At 38.3% G+C, this 22,513-nt stretch overlaps 1 protein-coding gene across 4 annotated transcripts in view; it reads right to left on the reverse strand.

The window, feature by feature from the left end:
• The window catches only part of srebf1 (sterol regulatory element binding transcription factor 1), an 87,293-nt gene extending 65,072 nt beyond the window's left edge, over nucleotides 1-22,221 (reverse strand). The window contains exons 1-3 of one of the 4 annotated variants that reach the window (XM_059979832.1): nucleotides 21,942-22,221; nucleotides 19,469-19,879; nucleotides 8,856-9,025 (exon numbers count right to left, since the gene is read on the reverse strand). In XM_059979832.1, the coding sequence (XP_059835815.1) occupies nucleotides 8,856-9,025; nucleotides 19,469-19,879; nucleotides 21,942-22,074 (714 nt within the window). In that variant the 5' untranslated portion in view covers nucleotides 22,075-22,221. Of the gene's footprint in view, nucleotides 1-8,855; nucleotides 9,026-19,468; nucleotides 19,880-20,488 lie in introns of those variants that run through there. The other 3 variants (XM_059979833.1, XM_059979834.1, XM_059979835.1) reach the window with 3 other exon arrangements.
• Nucleotides 22,222-22,513: the final 292 nt, after the last annotated feature.

Here is a 22,513-nt window from a genome sequence, read left to right on the forward strand (position 1 = left end):
CAATAATTGGTGATGAAAATGTGAACTGCACCCAAACAATAAACTTTACTCCTAGATTCAATAACATTCATTCACAGTATATTTCATTCACTTGCTAGTTTTATAGCCGCAGCACAATAACAATCCAACTTTCATACAAAATTATTCTCATGAACTTCCAACAAATTTTCAAGAGATCAACTATCAGCCAATCAGAAAAATCAGGCTCTATGTGTGTGTCCTTAATCAACCTAGCCAATTCCCTGTATGGTTCAGAACTGTGCCACAACTAAGGCAGTAGGTCTTCCTTTCTTACAAGAGAAGTGCCAAAAGAGGGAGATCTTTGTACTCACATTATCAATCAAATTGTGGTTCAAAATGCAGGAGGCATGCCAAAGGCAGAGGTTACTTTAGGGACAGGATTGATACATGCTCCCACAGGTTGACGAGGTAAGAAGCAAAATTGGCAAGTGTGATTCTGAAGAACATCCTGCTTTTTTCATTATTTACAATACTCAGAAATTGACCAATGATAATTTCTGTAATTCTTGGGTATTCAGGCAAGCCTGAAATTATTAGGCTTTCTGAAACATCAAGTCAACTATTATTGTCATTTTGACCATAACTGCTGGTACAGTGCATAGTAAAAATGAGACAACGTTTTTCAGGACCATGGTTTACATGACACAGTACAAAAAACTAGACTGAACTACGTATTTAAAAAAAACACAGAGAAAGCTATTCTAGACTACAGACCTACACTGGACTGCATAAAGTGCACAAAAACAGTGCAGGCATTACAATAAATAATAAACAGGACAATAGGGCAAGGTGTCAGTCCAGGCTCTGGGTATTGAGGAGTCTGTTAGCTTGGGGGAAGAAACTGTTATATAGTCTGGTTGTAAGAGCCTGAATGCTTCAGAGCCTTTTCCCAGACGGCAGGAGGGAGAAGAGATTGTATGAGGGGTGCATGGGGTCCTTCATAATGCTGTTTCCTTTGCGGATGCAGCGTGTAGTGTAAATGCCCGTGATGGCGGGAAGAGAGACCCCGATGATCTTCTCAGCTGGCCTCACTATCCGCTGCAGGGTCTTGTGATCCCAGATGGTGCAATTTCCGAACCAGGCAGTGATGCAGTTGCTCCAGATGCTCTCAATACAACCCTTGTAGAATGTGATGAGGATGGGGGGTGGGAGATAGACTTTCCTCAGCCTTCGCAATGTTATGTACCCGTGACATGTGACAGTGGTGTACTTGTCACATGACAGGTGTTGAAGCTATACTGGACTTGAGGTAATGGTCTTGTGATGGTGGAGTGACGTCATTTTCCCGCCAGTAGAGGTCATGTGACAGGTTTTTTTAACCGGGTATAAAAGGAGGACCCCTCCCTGTGAGGAGGGGCAGTTCGTGGCTGGATTTGCCATGTTGACTTCATGCCACTGCGTGATTTAATGTTATGACGCAGTTTAGTTGAAAGATGAAGTTTTATCTAATGCCTAAAGTTTAAAAGGTCATTGCCAGCAGTTTCTTTACAATACTGCTGGTTGAGAATCAGTGGAGAGTGAAGATCGGAGTTCGGGAGTTAAAAGATCGAGGAGAATCGATTTTGACGGTGAAACAGGTTCGACCATGTTTGATCCTCATTCGGAAGGAACTCGTTGACTGTTCTTGTGTTAATCCCTGTGAAATAGCATAAAGGATTGGGCACTCACAATACCACTCACAAGCCAATCAAACAAAAGAATCAAGTATTCCCCTTTTCCAAAACACCAATTCAAAAGTTAACAAGCATTTAAACTCAAATGATCCAATCCAGACGCAGCCCCCATATTTATGTTACGGATTCAAGCAACAATAAATATATGAGTTAGGCAGGGTTTTTTTTTATGACAAATAACACATTTATTAAACACTGAAAACAAACCCCCCAAAAGTAAACAAATCACCAACGTAACCGGAAATCAGCTGCTGTGCGGCAGCTTAAACAGTTCTTAAAGCAATGAAGCTTAAACAATTCTTCAAAGTAGTATTGCAAAAGTTCAAAATGCTCACAGTCCATTTAAGGGAGAGACTTTTTAAAGACGATTTAAATTCTCTTTCACGTCGTGTTGCTTTGGTTCCCAAATCGAACTTTTCCCACGAAGAATTTACGCAGATGGACAAATGGAACGGCTTAAAGGCACTGACCTTTCCTTTACAGAACTGTTCCCAATCCCTTCTGCTGGGGGGGGGTGGAGTTTCAAGATGGCGACGTAAACATCTGCCTTTTAGGCGCTCTTCACTTTTCTAACTATAATCACCCTTTAATCAAATCTTTTCGAATTTAATCAAATGAGTTGATATTTTCGATTGACTTTTTTTTTCCCTAAAACTATATTTGATCTAACTTTGCCGAACTTAAAATGGCTACAAGTAAGAAATCGTCTAAGGAGCCTTTATCTATCGACGCAATTTCTAATCTTCTGGACGTTAAATTTGCAAGTTTGGAAAGCAAGATGGAAAGTAAAATGGCAAGTTTGGAAAACAAGCTTACCACGAAAATGTCTGAACTTGAAGGAGCTGTTAAATCGCTTGATACTAAGTTTCAGTCGCAGGCAACGGATATTCAGCGGCATGAAGATAAGTTGGAGACTCTTGAAAAATTAATTGTTGAAAAAGCATGTACACTTGAGGAGTTGGATAAGAAGGTACAATCGACTCTTAAAGTTGTAAATCTGCATAAGTTCAAAATTACTGATCTCGAAAATCGATCTCGCAGACAGAATTTGCGAATTATCGGGTTTCCCGAAAAAGTTGAGTCCGGTGATTTAACTGAATTTTTCTCTAAATTACTGTGGGAAATTTTCGGTGATGAAGGTTTGCAAACTAAACCTGTTATTGACTGTGCTCACAGAGTTGCGAGGTTTTCGTTTATGACTGATAAACCACGAGCGGTGATTGTTCGCCTTCATTATCCTCGTGAGAAAGAGCTTTTAATTCGATTAGCTCGTAAAAAAGGTATGATTTCTTACAATAACTTCCAATTTCGAATTGTTGAGGATTATTCTTATGAGGTTATGAGAGCCAGAATCGCTTTTAAACCAGTGATGGCAGAGATTTATTCGATTGGACTTAAACAAGTTTTAATGTATCCAGCGAAGCTTAGAATTACGCTGAGCGACAACAATCAGCAAATTTTTAACACTCCGGAAGAAGCGAAGAAATTTGTTGAAGAATTTCGATCTTCAACTGCAACTTGAACTATGTGTTATGTGGAAGATTTTTCGGAGAGAGGATATCTTTCTATCTTAAGTTTTAACCTATGAAGCTGGGTTATAACTTTTTATTTTGATCTATGGATCTGGTTTTTTTTACCATCATCATTGTTTATAGATGTTCTTTTTAATTTTTATAATATCTTTTTTTCTTTCTGTTTTGGTTATATACATTTATATTTTGCAATAATGATTTACTTTTTTTTTAAGATGTGGTTTCTTTTTCCCGTAAGATTCTGTTTTTTGTAAGTATTTATTTGTTTGCCTGTACTCAGAAATGGGACGAATGTTTTGGATTTTTGGTCTTTTTTTTATATATATTGTACTGTTTATTATATCCTTTTTTTTAATCTTATTTTGTCTTTTAATAGATTGCTGAACTCACATTTGTATTTAGTAATATGGCTTTTTCAAAATGGCGTTTCTTCTTCCCATAAGTCTTTGCTTTTGAAACGTCATCTTGTATTTGAACACGGGATTTGTTTTTAAAGGTATATTACACTTTCAAATTTTGATGTTTATACTTTTTTTATTATTAATGATTGTTTGTTTTATTATATTAGTTTTCTTTTATTCTGATTGATATATATTTTTTTTTGCAACTCTATATCTTAATTTGGGTGTTATATAGTTTTCTTTTAATCTTTTTATAGAGCTGCCATCTTGAAATGGGGGTAAGGTTAGTGTTAGATTAGGCGCTTGCCGCTTGGCTTTTTTTCGAAGGGTTGGGGGGAGGGGGTAGGGATCTTTTTTCACGCTTTTGCTTTTTATTTTTTTGCTTTTAGTTTATGGGCCGACTTTAAATTATTAATATTGTTGAGGTGTCATGTTCTCCGGTTGCTCCTGAATCAATTTTCCTCCTTCCTGAATTGTGGGTTATGTGTCTTTCTAACCTTTTATGATACACACAACTAATATTAGTATGATGGATAAATCTGTTAACTTTATCTCCTGGAATACTAATGGTTTAAATCACCGATTAAACGTAAAAAAATATTTAAAGTATTCCATAGACTAAATGCGAATATTATTTTTGCACAGGAGACCCATATCAGGAGGGAGGATAATCAACGTTTTTTTAGGTTCTGGAAGGGTCAACAATTTCACTCGAATTGTACCGCTAAAATTAGGAGTGTGTCTATTTTTATAGACCCCTCAATATCGTTTACACATCATGAAATTATTTCTGACCCACAGGGTAGATTTTTGTTGATAACTGGCTTACTTTTCCATCGGAAAGTTGGTCTAGTTAATATTTATGCTCCAAACTTTGACTGCCCTGAATTTTTTAAACGTTTATTTACTTCCCTTCCTAATCTAAATGAATATATGTTGATAATGGGTGGAGATTTTAATTGTTGTTTGAATCCTTCGATGGATAGATCTAAACCTATTCGTACTCTTCCGAACAGATCAGCCCTACTTATTAATTCGTTTATGGTTGATTCGGGAATTACAGAAATATGGCGGTTTTTGAATCCTAAAGATAAAGAATTTTCGTTTTTTTCACATGTATATCATAGCTATTCTAGAATTGACTATTTTCTTATTGATCATCGGTTATTAACGGATGTTATTATTTGTAAATATGATTCTATTACTATTTCGGATCATGCACCTTTGAAGATATCTATTAAGATTTCGGACTATTCCAATAATATCAGATCTTGGAGGCTTAACGCTACTTTGCTTCAAGACCCAGAATTTATCACCTATATAAAACAGCAAATTGACTTGTTTTTCCTCAACAAACTGTACTGAAGAAATCGACAGAGGAATACTTTGGGACTCTTTTAAGGCTTTTATTCGTGGACAAATTATCTCATATTCTGCTGGTAAAAGAAAACAAAGATATTTAGATATTGCTTTATTAGTGGATAAAATCAAGGAAATTGGTAAGATTTATTCCGTGACTCCTACCAAAGAACTTTATAAGAAGAGAGTTGAGCTTCAAATGGAACATAGTTTACTATTATCTTCTTCAATTGAAAATCAATTAATTAGGACCAGGGCTCAATTCTATGTTCACAGTGATCGTACTGGTAAACTGTTAGCTAATCAATTAAAAGCTATCTCGACTAAGCGACAAATTATTAAAATTCGCAAACAAGACGGTAATTTAACTACTGATCATAAAGAAATTAATAATACCTTTCAAGATTTTTATAAATCTCTATATCAATCAGAATTTGATGGTGACCAGTCCATGATAGATAATTTTTTTAACAATTTGAATATTCCTAAACTGACTGATGAAGACCATAGCCTGTTAGATGATCTTATCTCTATGGTGGAAATAGGAGAGGCTAACTCATCAATGAATTCAGGGAAAGCTCCTGGTCCTGATGGTTATACAGTAGAATTTTTTAAAACTTTTTCTTCTTTGCTCTCTCCTTGGTTATGTGAAATTTTTAATGATGCGTTTGCTAAGAAGAGATTACCTCAATCTTTTTATGAAGCTAATATCTCTCTAATTCTTAAAAAAGATAAAGATCCTACTTTATGTACATCTTATCGCCCTATATCACTATTAAATGTAGATTCTAAGATTCTTACAAAAATTTTAGCTATTAGATTAGAAAAAGTGCTATCACAGATTATTTCAGAAGATCAAACTGGTTTTATGAGGAATCGGTATTCCTTTTTTAATGTTAGAAAATTGATTAATATAATTCATACTTCACCATCCACAATCCCAGAAGGTGTTATTTCATTAGATGCTGAAAAAGCTTTTGATAGAGTTGAATGGATATATTTATTTAATACATTGAGAATTAGTCCTAACTTTATATCATGGATTAAATTAATATATCATAAACCTGTTGCTTCTGTTCTTTCAAATAACTATAGATCCTCTTTCTTTCAATTATCTCGTGGTACGAGACAAGGCTGTCCCTTAAGTCCTTTATTATTTAATATTGCATTAGAACCTTTAGCTATTGCTATTCGTGAATCTCCTAATATTTTTGGTATTACCCGTAATGAGAAGTTATACAAATTATCACTTTATGCTGATGATTTACTGTTATATATTTCTGACCCTGATAGGTCTATTCCCGCTATTTTATCCTTGTTGGTTCAATTTGGTACTTTTTCTGGTTATAAACTAAATTTAGATAAGAGTGAATTATTTCCTTTAAATGCACAAACTTTATTGAGTGATAGGATACCATTTAAAGTTGTTACTGATAACTTTACCTATTTAGGTATAAAAATTACCAAGAAATATAAAGATTTATTTAGACTGAATTTTTTACCTATGCTTCATCAAATTCATCAACTTACTACAAGATGGTCTCCTTTGTTTTTATCATTAATTGGTCGGATTAATGCTATTAAAATGATGATTTTACCGAAATTTTTATACTTATTTCAAGCCCTACCAGTTTTTATTTCTAAATCTTTTTTTGATAACATTGATTCAAAAATTTCCTCATTTGTGTGGCAAAATAAAAACCCTAGGTTAAGCAAAAAGCAATTACAAAAATCTAAAAAAGATGGTGGTTTAGCTTTACCTAATTTTAGATTTTATTATTGGGCAAATAATATTCGTAATTTAATGTATTGGAAACTAGATTTGGATTCACCACTGTGCCCACAGTGGGTAAATTTGGAATGCAATGAGGTAAAGGGATATTCTCTATTCTCTGTTCTTGGTTCTTGTCTTCCTGCTGATTTAGTTAAATTTAATAAACAAATATCTAATCCTGTTATTAAACATACATTACGAATTTGGTTTCAATTTCGTAAGTTTTTTACTTTGAAAAACTTTGCTCTTGATAGCCCTATCTTACTTAATTTCTTTTTCAAACCCTCTTGGACAGATCAAGCTTTTAACATATGGAAAAGGAAAGGTATAAAATGTTTTCGTGATCTTTTTTTTGAAGATACTTTGATGTCATTTGACCAACTTTCCAACAAATTTGAATTACCTAAATCTAATTTTTTCAGATATTTACAAATTAGAAATTTCTTACATAAAGTTTTACCATCTTTTCCTAATTCAACTTTGGTGGACTTTACAGATTTGATTTTTACCTTAAATCCTTGTCAGAAGGGATTAGTAGCTTTTATTTATAATATGATTATGAAGATACAACCAGAAATATCAGTTAGAATTAAACAAGAATGGGAAAAAGAACTTCGATATAATATATCAACAGATAAATGGGAAAAAAGTTTGCAAATGGTTAATTCTTCTTCTATATGTGCTAAACATGCCTTAATACAATTTAAAATTGTACATAGAGCTCATATGTCTAAAGATAAACTTGCTCGATTCTATTCTCATATTAACCCTCAATGTGACAGATGTCATTTAGAAGTGGCCTCATTGACCCATATGTTTTGGTCATGTCCCACTTTACATAATTACTGGAAGGACATATTTACTACTATTTCCTCAATTTGGAATATAGATTTACAACCTCATTTTATTACTGCAATTTTTGGCATACCAAATGAAGATGGTAATCAGTTTTCCCCTTCAATCAGACGAATGATTGCTTTTGTAACATTAATGGCCAGAAGGTCTATATTACAAAATTGGAAAGAAGTAAATCCTCCTACCACGTTTCAATGGCTTTCTCAAACTATTTCTTATCTGAGCCTGGAAAAAATTAGAAGCACTATTTTTGACTCATCAATTAAATTTGAAGAAACTTGGAGACCGTTTATTCGACATTTTCATATGAATTAATTTGGCCTTTTCCAGACCTTCTTTCTGCTTATTCATGTTCAGGTGTGGAGTTCCGGAGTTTTTTGACACTATCATATACTTGTAAACTATTATTATTGCCCATGTTAGTTTAGTTTAGTGTTTTATTTTTCTCAATATATACTTTTTTTCACATATTTTCAAATTTTTTTTTCTCTCTTTTAATGGTTATTTTTGTTTTTTTTCATATATAAACATATGGACTTGATTGACTAAGGTATTTTCTTCTGTTGATGTTTAATAGGATATTGTTATCTTATTATCAATGTGATTTCAAGTCTATTGTATTTATAATTTATTCATTATTATGTTATGTTTTTTTTGTGTATATATGAAAATCACTAAAAAGATTGAAAAAGAAAGAAATCCTTTCTGCTATTTCACAGGGATTAACATGAGAACAGTCAACGAATTCCTTCCGAATGAGGATCAAACAAGGTCAAACCTGTTTCACCGTCAAAATCGATTCTCCTCGATCTTTTAACTCCCGAACTCCGATCTTCACTCTCCACTGATTCTCAACCAGCAGTATTGTAAAGAAACTGCTGGCAATGACCTTTTAAACTTTAGGCATTAGATAAAACTTCATCTTTCAACTAAACTGCGTCATAACATTAAATCACGCAGTGGCATGAAGTCAACATGGCAAATCCAGCCACGAACAGCCCCTCCTCACAGGGAGGGGTCCTCCTTTTATACCCGGTAAAAAAAAACCTGCCTCTACTGGCGGGAAAATGACATCACTCCACCATCACAAGAACATTACCTCAAGAACAGTATAGCTTCAACACCTGTCACGTGTCATGGGTACGTAACAGCAAAATGTAGAGACGCTGCTGGGCTAATTCTAATTCTTTTCCATTTATCTCTCTCAAGACTGCCTTTTTCAGCAAATAAATTTACTTACTGGAACTTGTTGCAGCTGTGTTGAAACAGTTGGTGTAGAACTGGCTGTGGCAGTCGTTAAAAGATGCTGAGTAGGAATATTCTGTACCTGGGCCTGAATGGTCATGGGCTGCAGCTGCTGAGGAACTGCAAGACCCTGGAGCTGTTGGGTAGGCATCCCCTGCTGCAGAGCTGTACAAATTTAAATCAGAGGAAAATTACATTTCAATATAAAATACTGGAGGTGAGTCTCAGTTTTGGGTCAATAGTAACACTCTCATTGGTGAATTGGAAAATGTGTGTGCAAATCCAAATATTCTGTTAGTGGAATAATGAGAGAATGCTATAATACTAAAGGTTATGTCTCCATACAAAATATTAGGCAAAGATTGTGTATGTATTCAAGGTAGCTTTGATAGATACAGTGGCATGCAAAAGTTCAGGCACCCCAGTCAAAATTTCTGTTACTGTGAATAGTTAGATGAGTAAAAGATGAACTGATCTCCAAAAGTCATAAAGTTAAAGATGAAATATTCTTTTCAACATTTTAAGCAAGATTAGTATATTATTTTTGTTTTATACAATTTTAGAGTGAAATAAAGGAAAGGAGCACCATGCAAAAGTTTGGGCATCCCAAGAGATCTGAGCTCTCAGATAACTTTTACCAAGGCCTCAGACCTTAATTAGCTTGTTAGGGCTATGGCTTGTTCACAGTCATCGTTAGGAAAGGCCAGGTGATGCAAATTTCAAAGCTTTATAAATACCCTGACTCCTCAAACCTTGTCCCAACAATCAGCAGACATGGGCTCCTCTAAGCAGCTGCCCAGCATTCTGAAAATTAAATTAAATGGTGCCCACAAAGCAGGAGAAGGCTATAAGATAGCAAAGTGTATTCAGGTAGCTGTTTCCTCAGTTTGTGATGTAATTAAGAAATTGCAGTTAATAGGAATGGTGGAGGTCAAGTTAAGGTCTGAAAGACCAAGAAAAATTTCTGAGAGAACTGCTCAAAGGCAAATCAATACCCCCGTTAGTGTTAATAGGAAGGTTAAAAATGTAACCAAGGCAAAAACATGTTTGATAGAGCTATTTAGAAAAGCATAATTTAGATAATGGTAGTAGAATCATTTTAAGCATGTATAAGGGTTTGTCAAATCTTAAAACACATTTGACTTCATACATTAAAACAAAATGGGAGAAGGAAGGAGGAATAATTATATCTGAGGAAGAATGGACAATAATATGGAGGTATCAATGGAAGTGTACCAGTTCACAGAAATTGAGGGAGTTTGAATGCAAAAACTTGATGTTTTATTACACCCTCTCAGAAATCCCATGTGATAGTAACCTCCCTGTTTGCTGGAGAAATTGTGGAAATCAAAATGCAAATCATTGCCATATTTTTTGGGACTGTCCTGTTAGCAAAGACTATTGGAGGGGGATACACAATGCCCTACAATACATCTTTAAATGTGAAATACCCTTAGAGAGTAAGACCATATATTTTGGATGTATACCTCAAGAATGGTTGAAAAGAGATAAATATTTAATGAATATTTATTCATTAAAAGTTGGTAAAAAGACTCTTACCAGGAAATGGCTATCACAGGACAGCCCAACTTTAAACGCGTGGATTGAAATTACAATTGACATTTACAAAATGGAGAAGATAACAGCATTTTTTAATCGTAAGTTGGAACAATTTGATTCATACTGGGAAAAATGGTTTAAATACATAACATCTCATAGGCCTGATTCTCACAAATCAATGAATATGTTGTAAAAAAAAATCACTCCCTACTTGTACATAGTTTTCTCCTTTTGCTTGTTTTTTTCTTTCCTCTCTTTTCTATAAGTGTATACCTCAGATAAATATTAAGAGGAGATTTGTGGCAAATATGACTATATGATATATACGTATAGTATCTGAAATACATCTTATGGAAATGTTTGTTTGATGATGAACTTCAACAAAAAACAATTACAAAAAAAACCCGTTTAACTGCAAAAGACCTTCACGAAGACTTAGCAGACTCTGGAGTGGTGGTGCACTGTTCTACTGTGCAGCGACACCTGCAGAAATATGACCTTCATGGAAGAGTCATCAGAAGAAAACCTTTCCTGCATCCTCACCACAAAATTCAGCATCAGAAGCTTGCAAAGGAACATCTAAACAAGCCTGATGCATTTTGGAAACAAGTCCTGTGTGGACTGATGAAGTTAAAATAGAACTTTCTGGCCGCAATGAGCAAAGGTATGTTTGGAGAAAAAAGGGTGCAGAATTTCATGAAAAGAACACCTCTCCAAATGTTAAGCAGGGGGGTGGATCGATCATGCTTTGGGCTTGTGTTGCAGCCAGTGGCACAGGGAACATTTCACTGGTAGAGGGAAGAATGAATTCAATTAAATACCAGCAAATTCTAGAAGCAAACATCACACTGTCTGTAAAAGAGCTGAAGATGAAAAGAGGATGGCTTCTACAACAGGATAATGATCCTAAACACACCTCAAAATTCCACAATGGACTACCTCAAGAGGCACACACTGGTTTTGCCATGGCCCTCACAGACCCCCGACCTAAACATCATCGAAAATCTGTGGATTGACCTCGAAAGAGCAGTGCATGCAAGGCGGCCCAAGAATCTCACAGAACTAGAAGCCTTTTGCAAGGTAGAATGGGCGAAAATCCCCCAAACAAGAATTGAAAGACTCTTAGCTGGCTACAGAAAGAGTTTATAAGCTCTGATACTTGCCAAAGGAGGTGTTACTAAGTACTGACCATGCAGGGTGCCAAAACTTTTGCATGCCACTGTAACTCAGTATTGTTCAAAGATTCGTGGAGCAACACAATTTCTTCGAATCAATGCCCAACAGCAAACACTGCTTCTGGCTAAGCACCAACTAAAATAGAACAATTTAGCACATTTAAAAGTGCATAACTACCCCAGGTTAAGCACCTTATTGTAAATTGGAGGAAATCGACCCATATTAATTTTGTACCAAGCCCCAGTGAAATGAAGTAATTTAAATACGCTCCACAGACTGCTTTCACACCCCATCTGTCTGTGAATCAGAATCAGGTTTAATATCACTGGCACATGTCGTAAAATCTGTTAACTTTGTGGCAGCAGTACAATGCAATACATGATAAATAAAGGGGGGAAAAATTGCTGTAAGTATATGTATGTATATTAAATAGTTAAATTAAGATAAGCAGTGCAAAAACAGTAATTTTTAAAAAGTTTGTGGGGGAAAAAATACACTGACAGGATCTCCATTTCATTTTGAAGAGCAAGGTGCAATTGAAACACAGCAATAACCTTCACAATCAGATTTTCAAATCCACTCTATCCTTCTGAAGACTAGGACTTTTCCTTCTATAAGCTGTCCCCTATTTTCAAACAAAGATTTCAACTATCAGTCTGAATTTGAAACTCAGCACCAATTTTTGTTTGTTATTACTTAAGTGAAACACTTTGGAATGCTTGCCAGGGTAAAGGTACAGGTAGTCCCGAGTAACCAATGTCCGACTTACAGACAACTTGTACTTACGAACCGAGGAAGGAGAACACCGTCCACCATTTTAAGTCGGATCCTGACGCCGTCTGCCATTTTAAGTCGTTGCCGTTGACACTGTGTTGAGTGCTTAACTTTGTATTTGGCTTAAAATTTTCTTAGTAAGATTCACTCTGACCCCACTACCCACTACCCCCCACCCCTGTTCTGGTTGGCTGGTGGCGCAGTGAGATCAGCGCCACGCTGGAGAATGGAGGTTTCTGAGTTCGATCCGGTGACAGACTGCTCCTGTGTGTCACTGGATCAGACATCAAGTTGATGTCGATCCAGTGACTCCCATACTATCTGTGCCGGGTTGACGTCAAGCTCGCAACTCGACCTCGTAAAAAAAAAAGCACTGCCACTTCCAGTTTAAATTCCCACGCGGAATACTGTGAATGATCAAATACCCAAACCCAGCACAGCCCGTACTTGTCCCATTCAGCCTGTCTCAGTGCTGTGGTCGTTAGGACCCAGCGGACCTCCGGAGCCGGCAGAGCTCGGGACCCACTGCCCACAGTGTTTCTGTTCCGTTGACAGTGTGCAGTGGTCCTTAAGACCCAGCGGAGGTCAGGACCCGACACCCGCAGTGTTTCTGTTCCATTTACGGGAAGCAATCGCGATTAAAAATAAAGTGGAAGTAATAAAGCGTTTGGAAAGAGGTGAAATGCCATCTGTCATTAGAAAAGCGTTAGGCTACAGTCGGTCAACGATCGGAACAATTTTAAAGGATAACGGATAAAGTGAGAATAATGGAGCATGTGAAAAGCCCTGCCCCGATGAAAGCTACAATTATTACTAAGCAACGCAGTGGTTTAATTATTGGAACACATACGTTTCTTAAGTGTTCTATATGCATAGAAAGGTAAAATATATATTATATACTAAGACAAATGTTTGACTAACTGATGCTAAATAATACCGTATGTACTTGTTCCGATTTACGCACAAATCTGACTTAAATACGGACTCAGGAACAGAACTCGTATGTAACCCAGGGACTGCCTGTAATGTAAAATGATTCTTATTCCTTTCTTGCTTTTTAAATTTCATACAACCATGTTATGCAGGTTTCCAAAATTATCCTGCTCAAGTAAACAAAAATTCAAAATATTATTACAGCCAGTAGTACTGATATGAAAAAGTTATAATGGAATTAGTCCCAATGTGGGAGGACTCACAAAATAATCTCTGTTCATGAATTTTGTTTTGTAACACTGCAACTAATATGAGATGACTCACTAATTAATGCATGCTGAGTTTATTAAAACAGTGATCTTAAACTCACTGGGATGTACCTCACACTGAAAATTAGTAATTAATATTTAGCCTTAATTTTTAAATTCTATTTTTAACTATTTCCTTTGCATTCAGAAAGTAGCTTTTACTGATGTTTTTGTTTACAGGGCTTGCATGTGTCATAGGAACTGGTGTAAACTTGAAATTCAGTGACACTTTGTCAGCAAGTCACAGAGCAGGATATATTAAGGTCTCTGCTGTGCATAAATCAACCCATCAGGAACTGGTCTTGCAAACATTCTTCTAAACCTGAAACGCTTTCAAGAAAATTCAGGTACAACAGCCTAAGCAACAAAATCAAGAATTGTCAGTCAAACTCATTTGGAAGCTGGTTTAGCTCACTATGAAACGGAACTTGGCTAAACAGGAATGCATCACATTCAGCAGAGATTGATGGGTTCTTGATTTCATCCATCTCAAGTATAGCAAAGTAGGGTAGTAGGTCTTGACGGTCCTGGGTAAGGAATGCCACACAATGTGAAGAATATAACAGGACTGCACTCCTGTTAAAAAGGTAGCAATGTGTAATCCAAGCGAGTCCCAGCTAAATCAAACAGCCTTTGATGGATGGCCAAAGATCTTTGGTGTAGAATGCAAATCTGAGTTTATTACTTTGGCACTACAGATGAAATAGCAGAATATTAGTACTGCAAAAAATTATATTCCTAGATCCAACACCCATCAATTTTTTCAACCTACTGAGTTGAATAAATTACCTCAATCTATGAAGATACCTTAATCCTGGAGTTTAAAATGATACTTTACATGAGGCCAGTTAACCCAACCTTTTGTGCAGCTCTCACTTGGTTCTAAACCCCTGTCCATTCCATATCTTTATGAAGATCTTATTACATAACAACATCTAACTCTGGATTCTAATCCTGTTTTGTTCTAAAGAAGGCTATTAGTGAAAACTTCCCTCTATTTTCTTGATTCTTCATACTTTTCAACTAAAACAAAGAATGTAACAAAATCAAAACGTGTTACAAGGTTTCCTGACATCCTCATATATGCTCTCAACCACCTTTGTTTGACATACAATGATTTTACTGGTCTTGTCACAACTATATCTCTCCAGTCCTGGTAAGAAACTAGTAATACCATCTGTGTTTTTGCATGAAGACCAACACTAAGGCTGTTCACAAGAAGGGGAGGAGCCGATTCTATTTTCTAAGGAAGCTGAGATCCTTCAATGCGTGTAGTGGGATGTTGGAGATCTTTTACCAGTCTGTTGTAGCGAGTTCAGTCTTCTTTTGCAGCTTTATGCTACATCTGTGCTGGTGATGCAAAATACTGTAAACTCATCAAAAAGGCTGGATCCATACTTGGCTACAACCCGGACTCTTTTGAGGAAAATTTTTAATTGGGGGAAGGGAAAATTATGAGGCTATAAGGCTAGAACTTGCGGGTGTGAATTGGGATGATGTTTTTGTAGGGAAATGTACTATGGACATGTGATCGATGTTTAAGGATCTCTTGCAGGATGTTAGGGATAAATTTGTCCCGGTGAGGAAGATAAAGAATTGTAGGGTGAAGGAGCCATGGGTGACAAGTGAGGTGGAAAATCTAGTCAGGTGGAAGAAGGCAGCACACATGAGATTTAGGAAGCAAGGATCAGATGGGTCTATTGAGGAATATAGGGTAGCAAGAAAGGAGCTTAAGGAGCTGAGAAGAGCAAGAAGGGGCCATGAGAAGGCCTTGGCGAGTAGGGTAAAGGAAAACCCCAAGGCATTCTTCAATTATGTGAAGAACAAAAGAATTACAGGAATGAAGGTAGGACCGATTAGAGATAAAAGTGGGAAGATGTGCCTGGAGGCTGTGGAAGTGAGTGAGGTCCTCAATGAGTACTTCTCTTCGGTATTCACCACTGAGAGGGAACTTGATGACGGTAAGAACAATATGAGTGAGGTTGAAGTTCTGGAGCATGTTGATATTAAGGGAGAGGAGGTGTTGGAGTTGTTAAAATACATTAGGACGGATAAGTCCCCGGGGCCTGACGGAATATTCCCCAGGCTGCTCCACGAGGCAAGGGAAGAGATTGCCGAACCTCTGGCTAGGATCTTTATGTCCTCGTTGTCCACAGGAATGATACCAGAGGATTGCAGGGAGGCGAATGTTGTCCCCTTGTTCAAAAAAGGTAGTAGGGATAGTCCAGGTAATTATAGACCAGTGAGCCTTACGTCTGTGGTGGGAAAGCTGTTGGAAAAGATTCTTAGAGATAGGATCAATGGGCATTTAGAGAATCATGGTCTGATCAAGGACAGTCAGCATGGCTTTGTGAAGGGCAGATCGTGCCTAACAAGCCTGATAGAGTTCTTTGAGGAGGTGACCAGGCATATAGATGAGGGTAGTGCAGTGGATGTGATTTACATGGATTTTAGTAAGGCATTTGACAAAGTTCCACATGGTAGGCTTATTCAGAAAGTCAGAAGGCATGGGATCCAGGGAAGTTTGGCCAGGTGGATTCAGAATTGCCTTACCTGCAGAAGGCAGAGGGTCGTGGTGGAGGGAGTACATTCAGATTGGAGGGTTGTGACCAGTGGTGTCCCACAAGGATCTGTGCTGGGACCTCTACTTTTTGTGATTTTTATTAACGACCTGGATGTGGGGGTAAAAGGGTGTGTTGGCAAGTTTGCAGACGTCACAAAGGTTGGTGGTGTTGTAGATAGTGTAGGGGATTGTCGAACATTGCAGAGAGACATTGATAGGATGCAGAAGTGGGCTGAGAAGTGGCAGATGGAGTTCAACCCGGAGAAGTGTGAGGTGGTACACTTTGAAAGGATAAACTCCAAGGCAGAGTACAAAGTAAATGGCAGGATACTTGGTAGTGTGGAGGAGCAGAGGGATCTAGGGGTACATGTCCACAGATCCCTGAAAGTTGCCTCACAGGTAGAAAGGGTAGTTAAGAAAGCTAAACTAAAGAACTTAGGAAAGCTTTCATAAGTCGAGGGACAGCGTTTAAGCGACGTGATGTAATGATGCAGCTCTATAAAACTCTAGTTAGGCCACACTTGGAGTACTGTGTCCAGTTCTGGTCGCCTCATTATAGGAAGGATGTGGAAGCATTGGAAAGGGTACAGAGGAGATTTACCAGGATGCTGCCTGGTTTAGAGAGAATGCATTATGATCAGAGATTAAGGGAGCTAGGGCTTTACTCTTTGGAGAGGAGGAGGATGAGAGGAGACATGATGGAGGTGTACAAGATATTAAGAGGAATAGACAGAGTGGACAGCCAGTGCCTCTTCCCCAGGGCACCACTGCTCAGTACAAGAGGACATGGCTTTAAGGTAAGGGGAGGGAAGTTCAAGGGGGATATTAGAGGAAGGTTTTTTACTCAGAGAGTGGTTGGTGCGTGGAATGCACTGCCTGAGTCAGTGGTGGAGGCAGGTACACTAGAGAAGTTTAAGAAACTACTAGACAGGTATATGGAAGAATTTAAGGTGGGGGGTTATACGGGAGGCAGGGTTTAAGGGTCGGCACAATATTGTGGGCTGAAGGGCCTGTAATGTGCTGTACTATTCTATGTTCTATGAGTTAGTAGTGGAGAGAACGCCACTTAACAAACTGTTATCCATTATGGACAATCTGGCACATCCTCTCCACGACTTACTGAATAAGCACCGGAGCACCCTTTCGAACAGACTCATTCAGCTTCGCTGTCACAAGTATCATTCTGGAAAATCTTTCCTACCAAATGCAATAAGAATATACAACGGTTCATCTCTGAGCAATGGGAGAACACATATCATAGCACAATAGTCTGTTTTATTATTTCATGTTATTATTGCACATTGGTAAATTATTACTGTATGTATTATTATTCTGTACTTTATTGTTAGTTAATATTATTATTATATTATTGTTGCTAAGTGCTGCTACTGTAACAAAATTATTTCCCACTCAGGATCAATAGAGTACTTATTATTATTATGACCTTGAAATTTTACCTAAAACTAGATGCAGTTTTCTAGCTTTATACTAATGATCTATGTAGCTTTAATCTTATCCTTTAAAATGCACACTTTTGTTACCACCAGTTCAGGTACAGTTCTGGGCTGCATTGAATTAAATGGGATCAGAGAACGGTATTAATAGCTCTCTGGCAAGGTCTCCCATTTTCCAAAGTTTGAGAACTTACAAAAAGAAAAAGTCCGACCAAAAAAACACCAGACTCTGCTCGAACAGTCCCCTGTATTCAAACATTCTCATAAAACCTCAGATAAAGAATGATCAGAGTCCAGACTAGACAATGGCTCCCATGGAAACACAACCTTCTGAAGGAAGGAGGGAAGATAGAAAAAGGCAGATGTAAAATACAAGTTGACTATGCAAACTGTACACTACCTCCAATATCTAAAGCATCTTCCCCTTTGACACCTGTGGTGAATCAATGGGTATATTTACAGCAGAGAGTGATTAGTAAAGGTACCAAAGGAACACACACAAAATGCTGGAGGTACTCAGCAGGCCAGGCAGTGTCTATGGAAAAAAGTATAGTCGACATTTTGGGCCAAGACCCTTCAGCAGAACTGGAGAAAAAGAGGTGAGTAGATTTAAAAGGTGGTGGGGAAAGGGGAGAGAAAAACACAAGGTAATAGATGAAACCTGAGGGGGAGGGAACAAAGTATAGAGCTAGGAAGTTGATTGGTGAAAGAGATACAGGGCTGGAGATGGGGGAGACTGACAGAAGAGGACAGAAGGCCATGGAAGAAAGGGGGGGGGGGGAAAGATGAGCACCAGAGGGAGGCGATGGATGGGCAAAGGAATAAGGTTAGAGAGAGAAAAAGGGATGGGGAATGGTGAAGGGGATGGGCATTATTGGAAGTTCGAGAAATCTTCAGGTTGGAGGCTACCCAGACAGAATATAAGGTGTTATTCCTCCAACCTCAGTCTGGGCAGGATGGACGTATTGGAATGGGAATGGGAAGTGGAATTAAAATGGGTGGCCACGAGGAGATCCCGCTTTTTCTGGTAGGTTCTCAGTGAAGCTGAGGTGTTTTTACAAGTAACAGGGTGGGAGGAGGTATAGTCTAGGTAGCTGTGAGAGTCCGTGGGTTTGTAATAGACATCAGTAGATAAGCTGTCTCCAGAGATAGAGACAGAGTGTTCGGGAAAGGGGAGGAAGGTGTCGGAAATAGATCAGGTAGTTTTGAGGTGGAAGTTGGAGGCAAAGTGGATGAAGTTGATGAGTTCAGCATGGGTGCAGGAAGCAGCACCAATGCAGCTGTTGATGCAGTGTCAGAAAAATGCAGGACTGTCACCAGTGTAGGCTTGGAACATAGACTGTTCCATGTCGCTGACAGAAAGGCAGGCATAGCTGGGACTCGTGCGAGTGCCCATTGCTGCACCTTTTGTTTGAAGGAAGTAAGAGGAACCAAAGACGAAATTACCAAAGGTTAAGGGGAGAAGGCAGGCGAATAGGGTTGAGAGGGATAATAAACCATTTATGATCAAATGGCAGAGCGGATTCGATGAGCCAAACGGCCTAACTCTGCTCCTGAGTCTTATGATCAATCTAAAGCTGTGTTTGCATTTTAATTGGCTTTAACTGTATGGAAGGATAGGAATAACAAATGCTGATGTAAGCCACACTTTAAAGCATCAAAAGTGCCCTCTCTAGTTTACTCAGATTATCATGATGTAAATTTGGGTAAGGACAAACAATTATAAACATGCAAAAGGATTACATTTCAATTAATAAAATTTGTATTTAATCATCCTCGTGCAGAAAATCATTAAAATCCTATTATTTTGTTCAATTCTATTCTAATAATGATCAATTACCTGTAAACCCATTGGAGTTCTGATATCCCACCAAAGGCTGCTGTTGCTGCTGCACAAACTGTGGCTGTGATTGTGGAGAACCTGTAAAATTCTGTGCCATCATGAGAGGCTGCTGTTGGCTCTGTTGCAACTGAACAGCTTCTTGTTTGACCTGTTGTGTTGAAGGGGCCTGAAGGAGCTGTGACTGCTGCGAATGCTGAAGCTGTTGCTGGAGCTGAGGACTCTGGTACATTTTCACAGGGGTTTGAGCCTTCCCACTATTGCCCACGAGGCTATCAAGGGACATGTTCAATAACCCTTGGTTAGGCAGGACTGAAGAACTACTATCTTGCAGTGGGGTGCTAGTGCCAAAGTGGTTGTCAAACAGCCCAGGGAATTCTCCATCCTGGTTGTTAATCATCTGCAACATATCTGTAAAGATAGTAAAACACAAATGACTAAGGTTAAGCAAGTTGCTGTCTTTGCGTGTGGCAAAAAAGGCGGCTGATGAAATAAGTTTTTGTAAACTTGAAGTGCATATGCTCTGCATCTCTTTTGTTCAATTAGAAAGCTTGACGACACCAATTTAGAACTTTACCATGTCCATGAAGTACTATGAGAACTGCTGCCTTCTGTTCATTCAAATTTGCAAAATAAACACCAGGAATGTCATTTAAAATGAAGAATTAAAACTCAAGGAGGTTCCAATTATTCACCTATTGTCAGAGCGTGCCACTCTCATTAATCACTATTCTTTGGGTTGTTTCAGATTATGAGTATTTGGTAAGTACAAGTACTTTTTATTGATACCATTCAGTGCATTTTCACAAAGACATTTCTTAAATAGTTAATATTTCTGATGCATTTAATTGTACATATTAAAATACTACAACTAATTTTTTTTAAATTTACACAATATATTCATATATTCACAATTATATATTCTCAAAGTTTTCAAACATTAATTTTCCCACCAAGATAACATCACATGGCATCCTCATGTCAATCTTTACAATAAATCTACAATGTAAATAGCTTCACCTTCAAACGTGCAATCCATGACTGCAATCAGTAATCAGAACTTCATGAGTTTATTGATCTGAGGCACATCTTCATTCATGAACATATTTAAGATATTATCTACCAAGCGTTTCAGATCAGAGCATGCAAACATATTTGCAAAGCAGTTAAGGATACAGAGCTGTTTTACTTCTTGTCTGCACCGCCACCTTCCAAGAAAAAATACACTGACTGTATTCAAATTTAGGGGCGGATATTGGAATCATTTTTTTCCATGAGGTGATCCGGTTGAACCAATCACTGCAAGTTGCAGTCGCTTGCTATGTTTGGCTTAGCTCGCAGACAAGACAGAAAGAATTTGTTTAACTGTGTACATTGGCAGGAACATTGATTAATTCAGAAAAGTGAATAATCGAAGGTTACTATCGGGCAAGCTCATTCCACCGCATCTGTAATACACTTGCTGCATTTAAAAGCTATAGGTCTAACATTTCGACACTTGCACTTTCAGAAAGGTTTGCTCCTTTAAAGAATCCTCAAAAGGACTACATTTTAATATCGTGAACATTCAGTGTCAATTCAGATATTTTGTTTTAAAATGCATCAGGACGAATTACAAAAATTCGCGTTTTATTTAAAAAAATAGGCATCAAAGATACCGATTTGGTTTCGTGGCTGCTGTACGTGACTGCGAGCAGATGAACTTGAGAAGTCCCCTGCAGCACAAGGCAATAACCGCTAGTAACCCTGGCATGATGTCACTGCCTGAGAGGGTGAAAGGGGCTCGGTTCAAGCGAACACACGACTCAGCAAGTATGATCTCGCCTAAGCTGCAGCACGAGGGTTAAAGCATATCTGTCTCCCACGTTAAAAACATCAGCTGGTCAAAACTTCGCGCACTATCAATAATTTAAACAAATCTACAAATGTGTTATTTTAGCATAATCCCGAGCAAATATAATTTACTATAACATTATTTCTGTAATTGAAGAAGTCTGTGTTTTATGCTATTGTTTAAAATACAGGTCTTTTCTAAAACACAGACTTACAAACTAACTTATGATAATGTAAGTCTAGCCACAGGGACAGCATTTGGAGTTAGTTACAAATGCAATTCAAACACAAACTTCGTCTGTTTGAAATTACACAAAAAAGCAATATAAAATCTTGTAAGGGAACAAATACATTTGCGATAATTAAACATTTGTTGATAATTAATCAACAACGTAACATTTAATTCACTTATATTAGAAACTGCACAGGTACTCTCAAACATTAAACGAAATACAATTTAATTGTTTCCCAATTTGCTGCTACCCAGTCGTAAATCTGCAAGTGTCCATCCAGAAGCGGCACAGATGTGGATTCAGCCCCCGTGCCAATGGTCATTCTCAGGCCTGTTGCCCCGCCGTTCCCGGGGACGCCGCCTGATGCAAGCCCATGCCGAAAGCGCCGAGCCCTGTCCATCACTCACCATCAATGTCACTGAGCAGCGCGTTATCGATCTCGCTGCTCTCGGTCAGAGAGGGGTCCAGGTTGTCCAGGGACGAATCCTCAAACATCATGCCCGCGTCAGGGAGTGGGTGTTGGTGCCCCCCGTTATTCATGCTGACAGTACCGGGCACCCGAGTCGGGTGTCGGGGATTCCTTGTTTACAACAACCCCACACGCCGCGGAACCATGTCAATAAATTGCGAGGAAAACCGAACTCCCGACCAGAACTAGAAGTGGCCAATAGGACTGCCGACCCGCCCCCGGGGCGTGTGATTGACGGTCAATTGGACCTTTTGGAAGTGAGAACGGCGGAGGGCTCGGCGCGCGCGGGTTGCCCGATTCCCCCAATCAGCCATCAGGTTTTCCCATGTTCGGTTGAGCGGACAGTTCTGCGCGCGGGGGAGGAGCGGGTCCGCATGCTGCTAGAACCAGAAAAAAGCAGCCAATCAGCGCGCAGATTGTTGAGTGGGGTGATCAATCGTCATCCCCTCAGATCCCGCCCTTCCTTTCTGCCCTTTACGTCATCCCATTGATAAAGCGCCCCACGTGTAG

The sequence above is a fragment of the Hypanus sabinus genome, chromosome 9 (genome assembly GCF_030144855.1).
Source record: "Hypanus sabinus isolate sHypSab1 chromosome 9, sHypSab1.hap1, whole genome shotgun sequence".
Taxonomy (NCBI): Eukaryota; Metazoa; Chordata; class Chondrichthyes; order Myliobatiformes; family Dasyatidae; genus Hypanus; species Hypanus sabinus.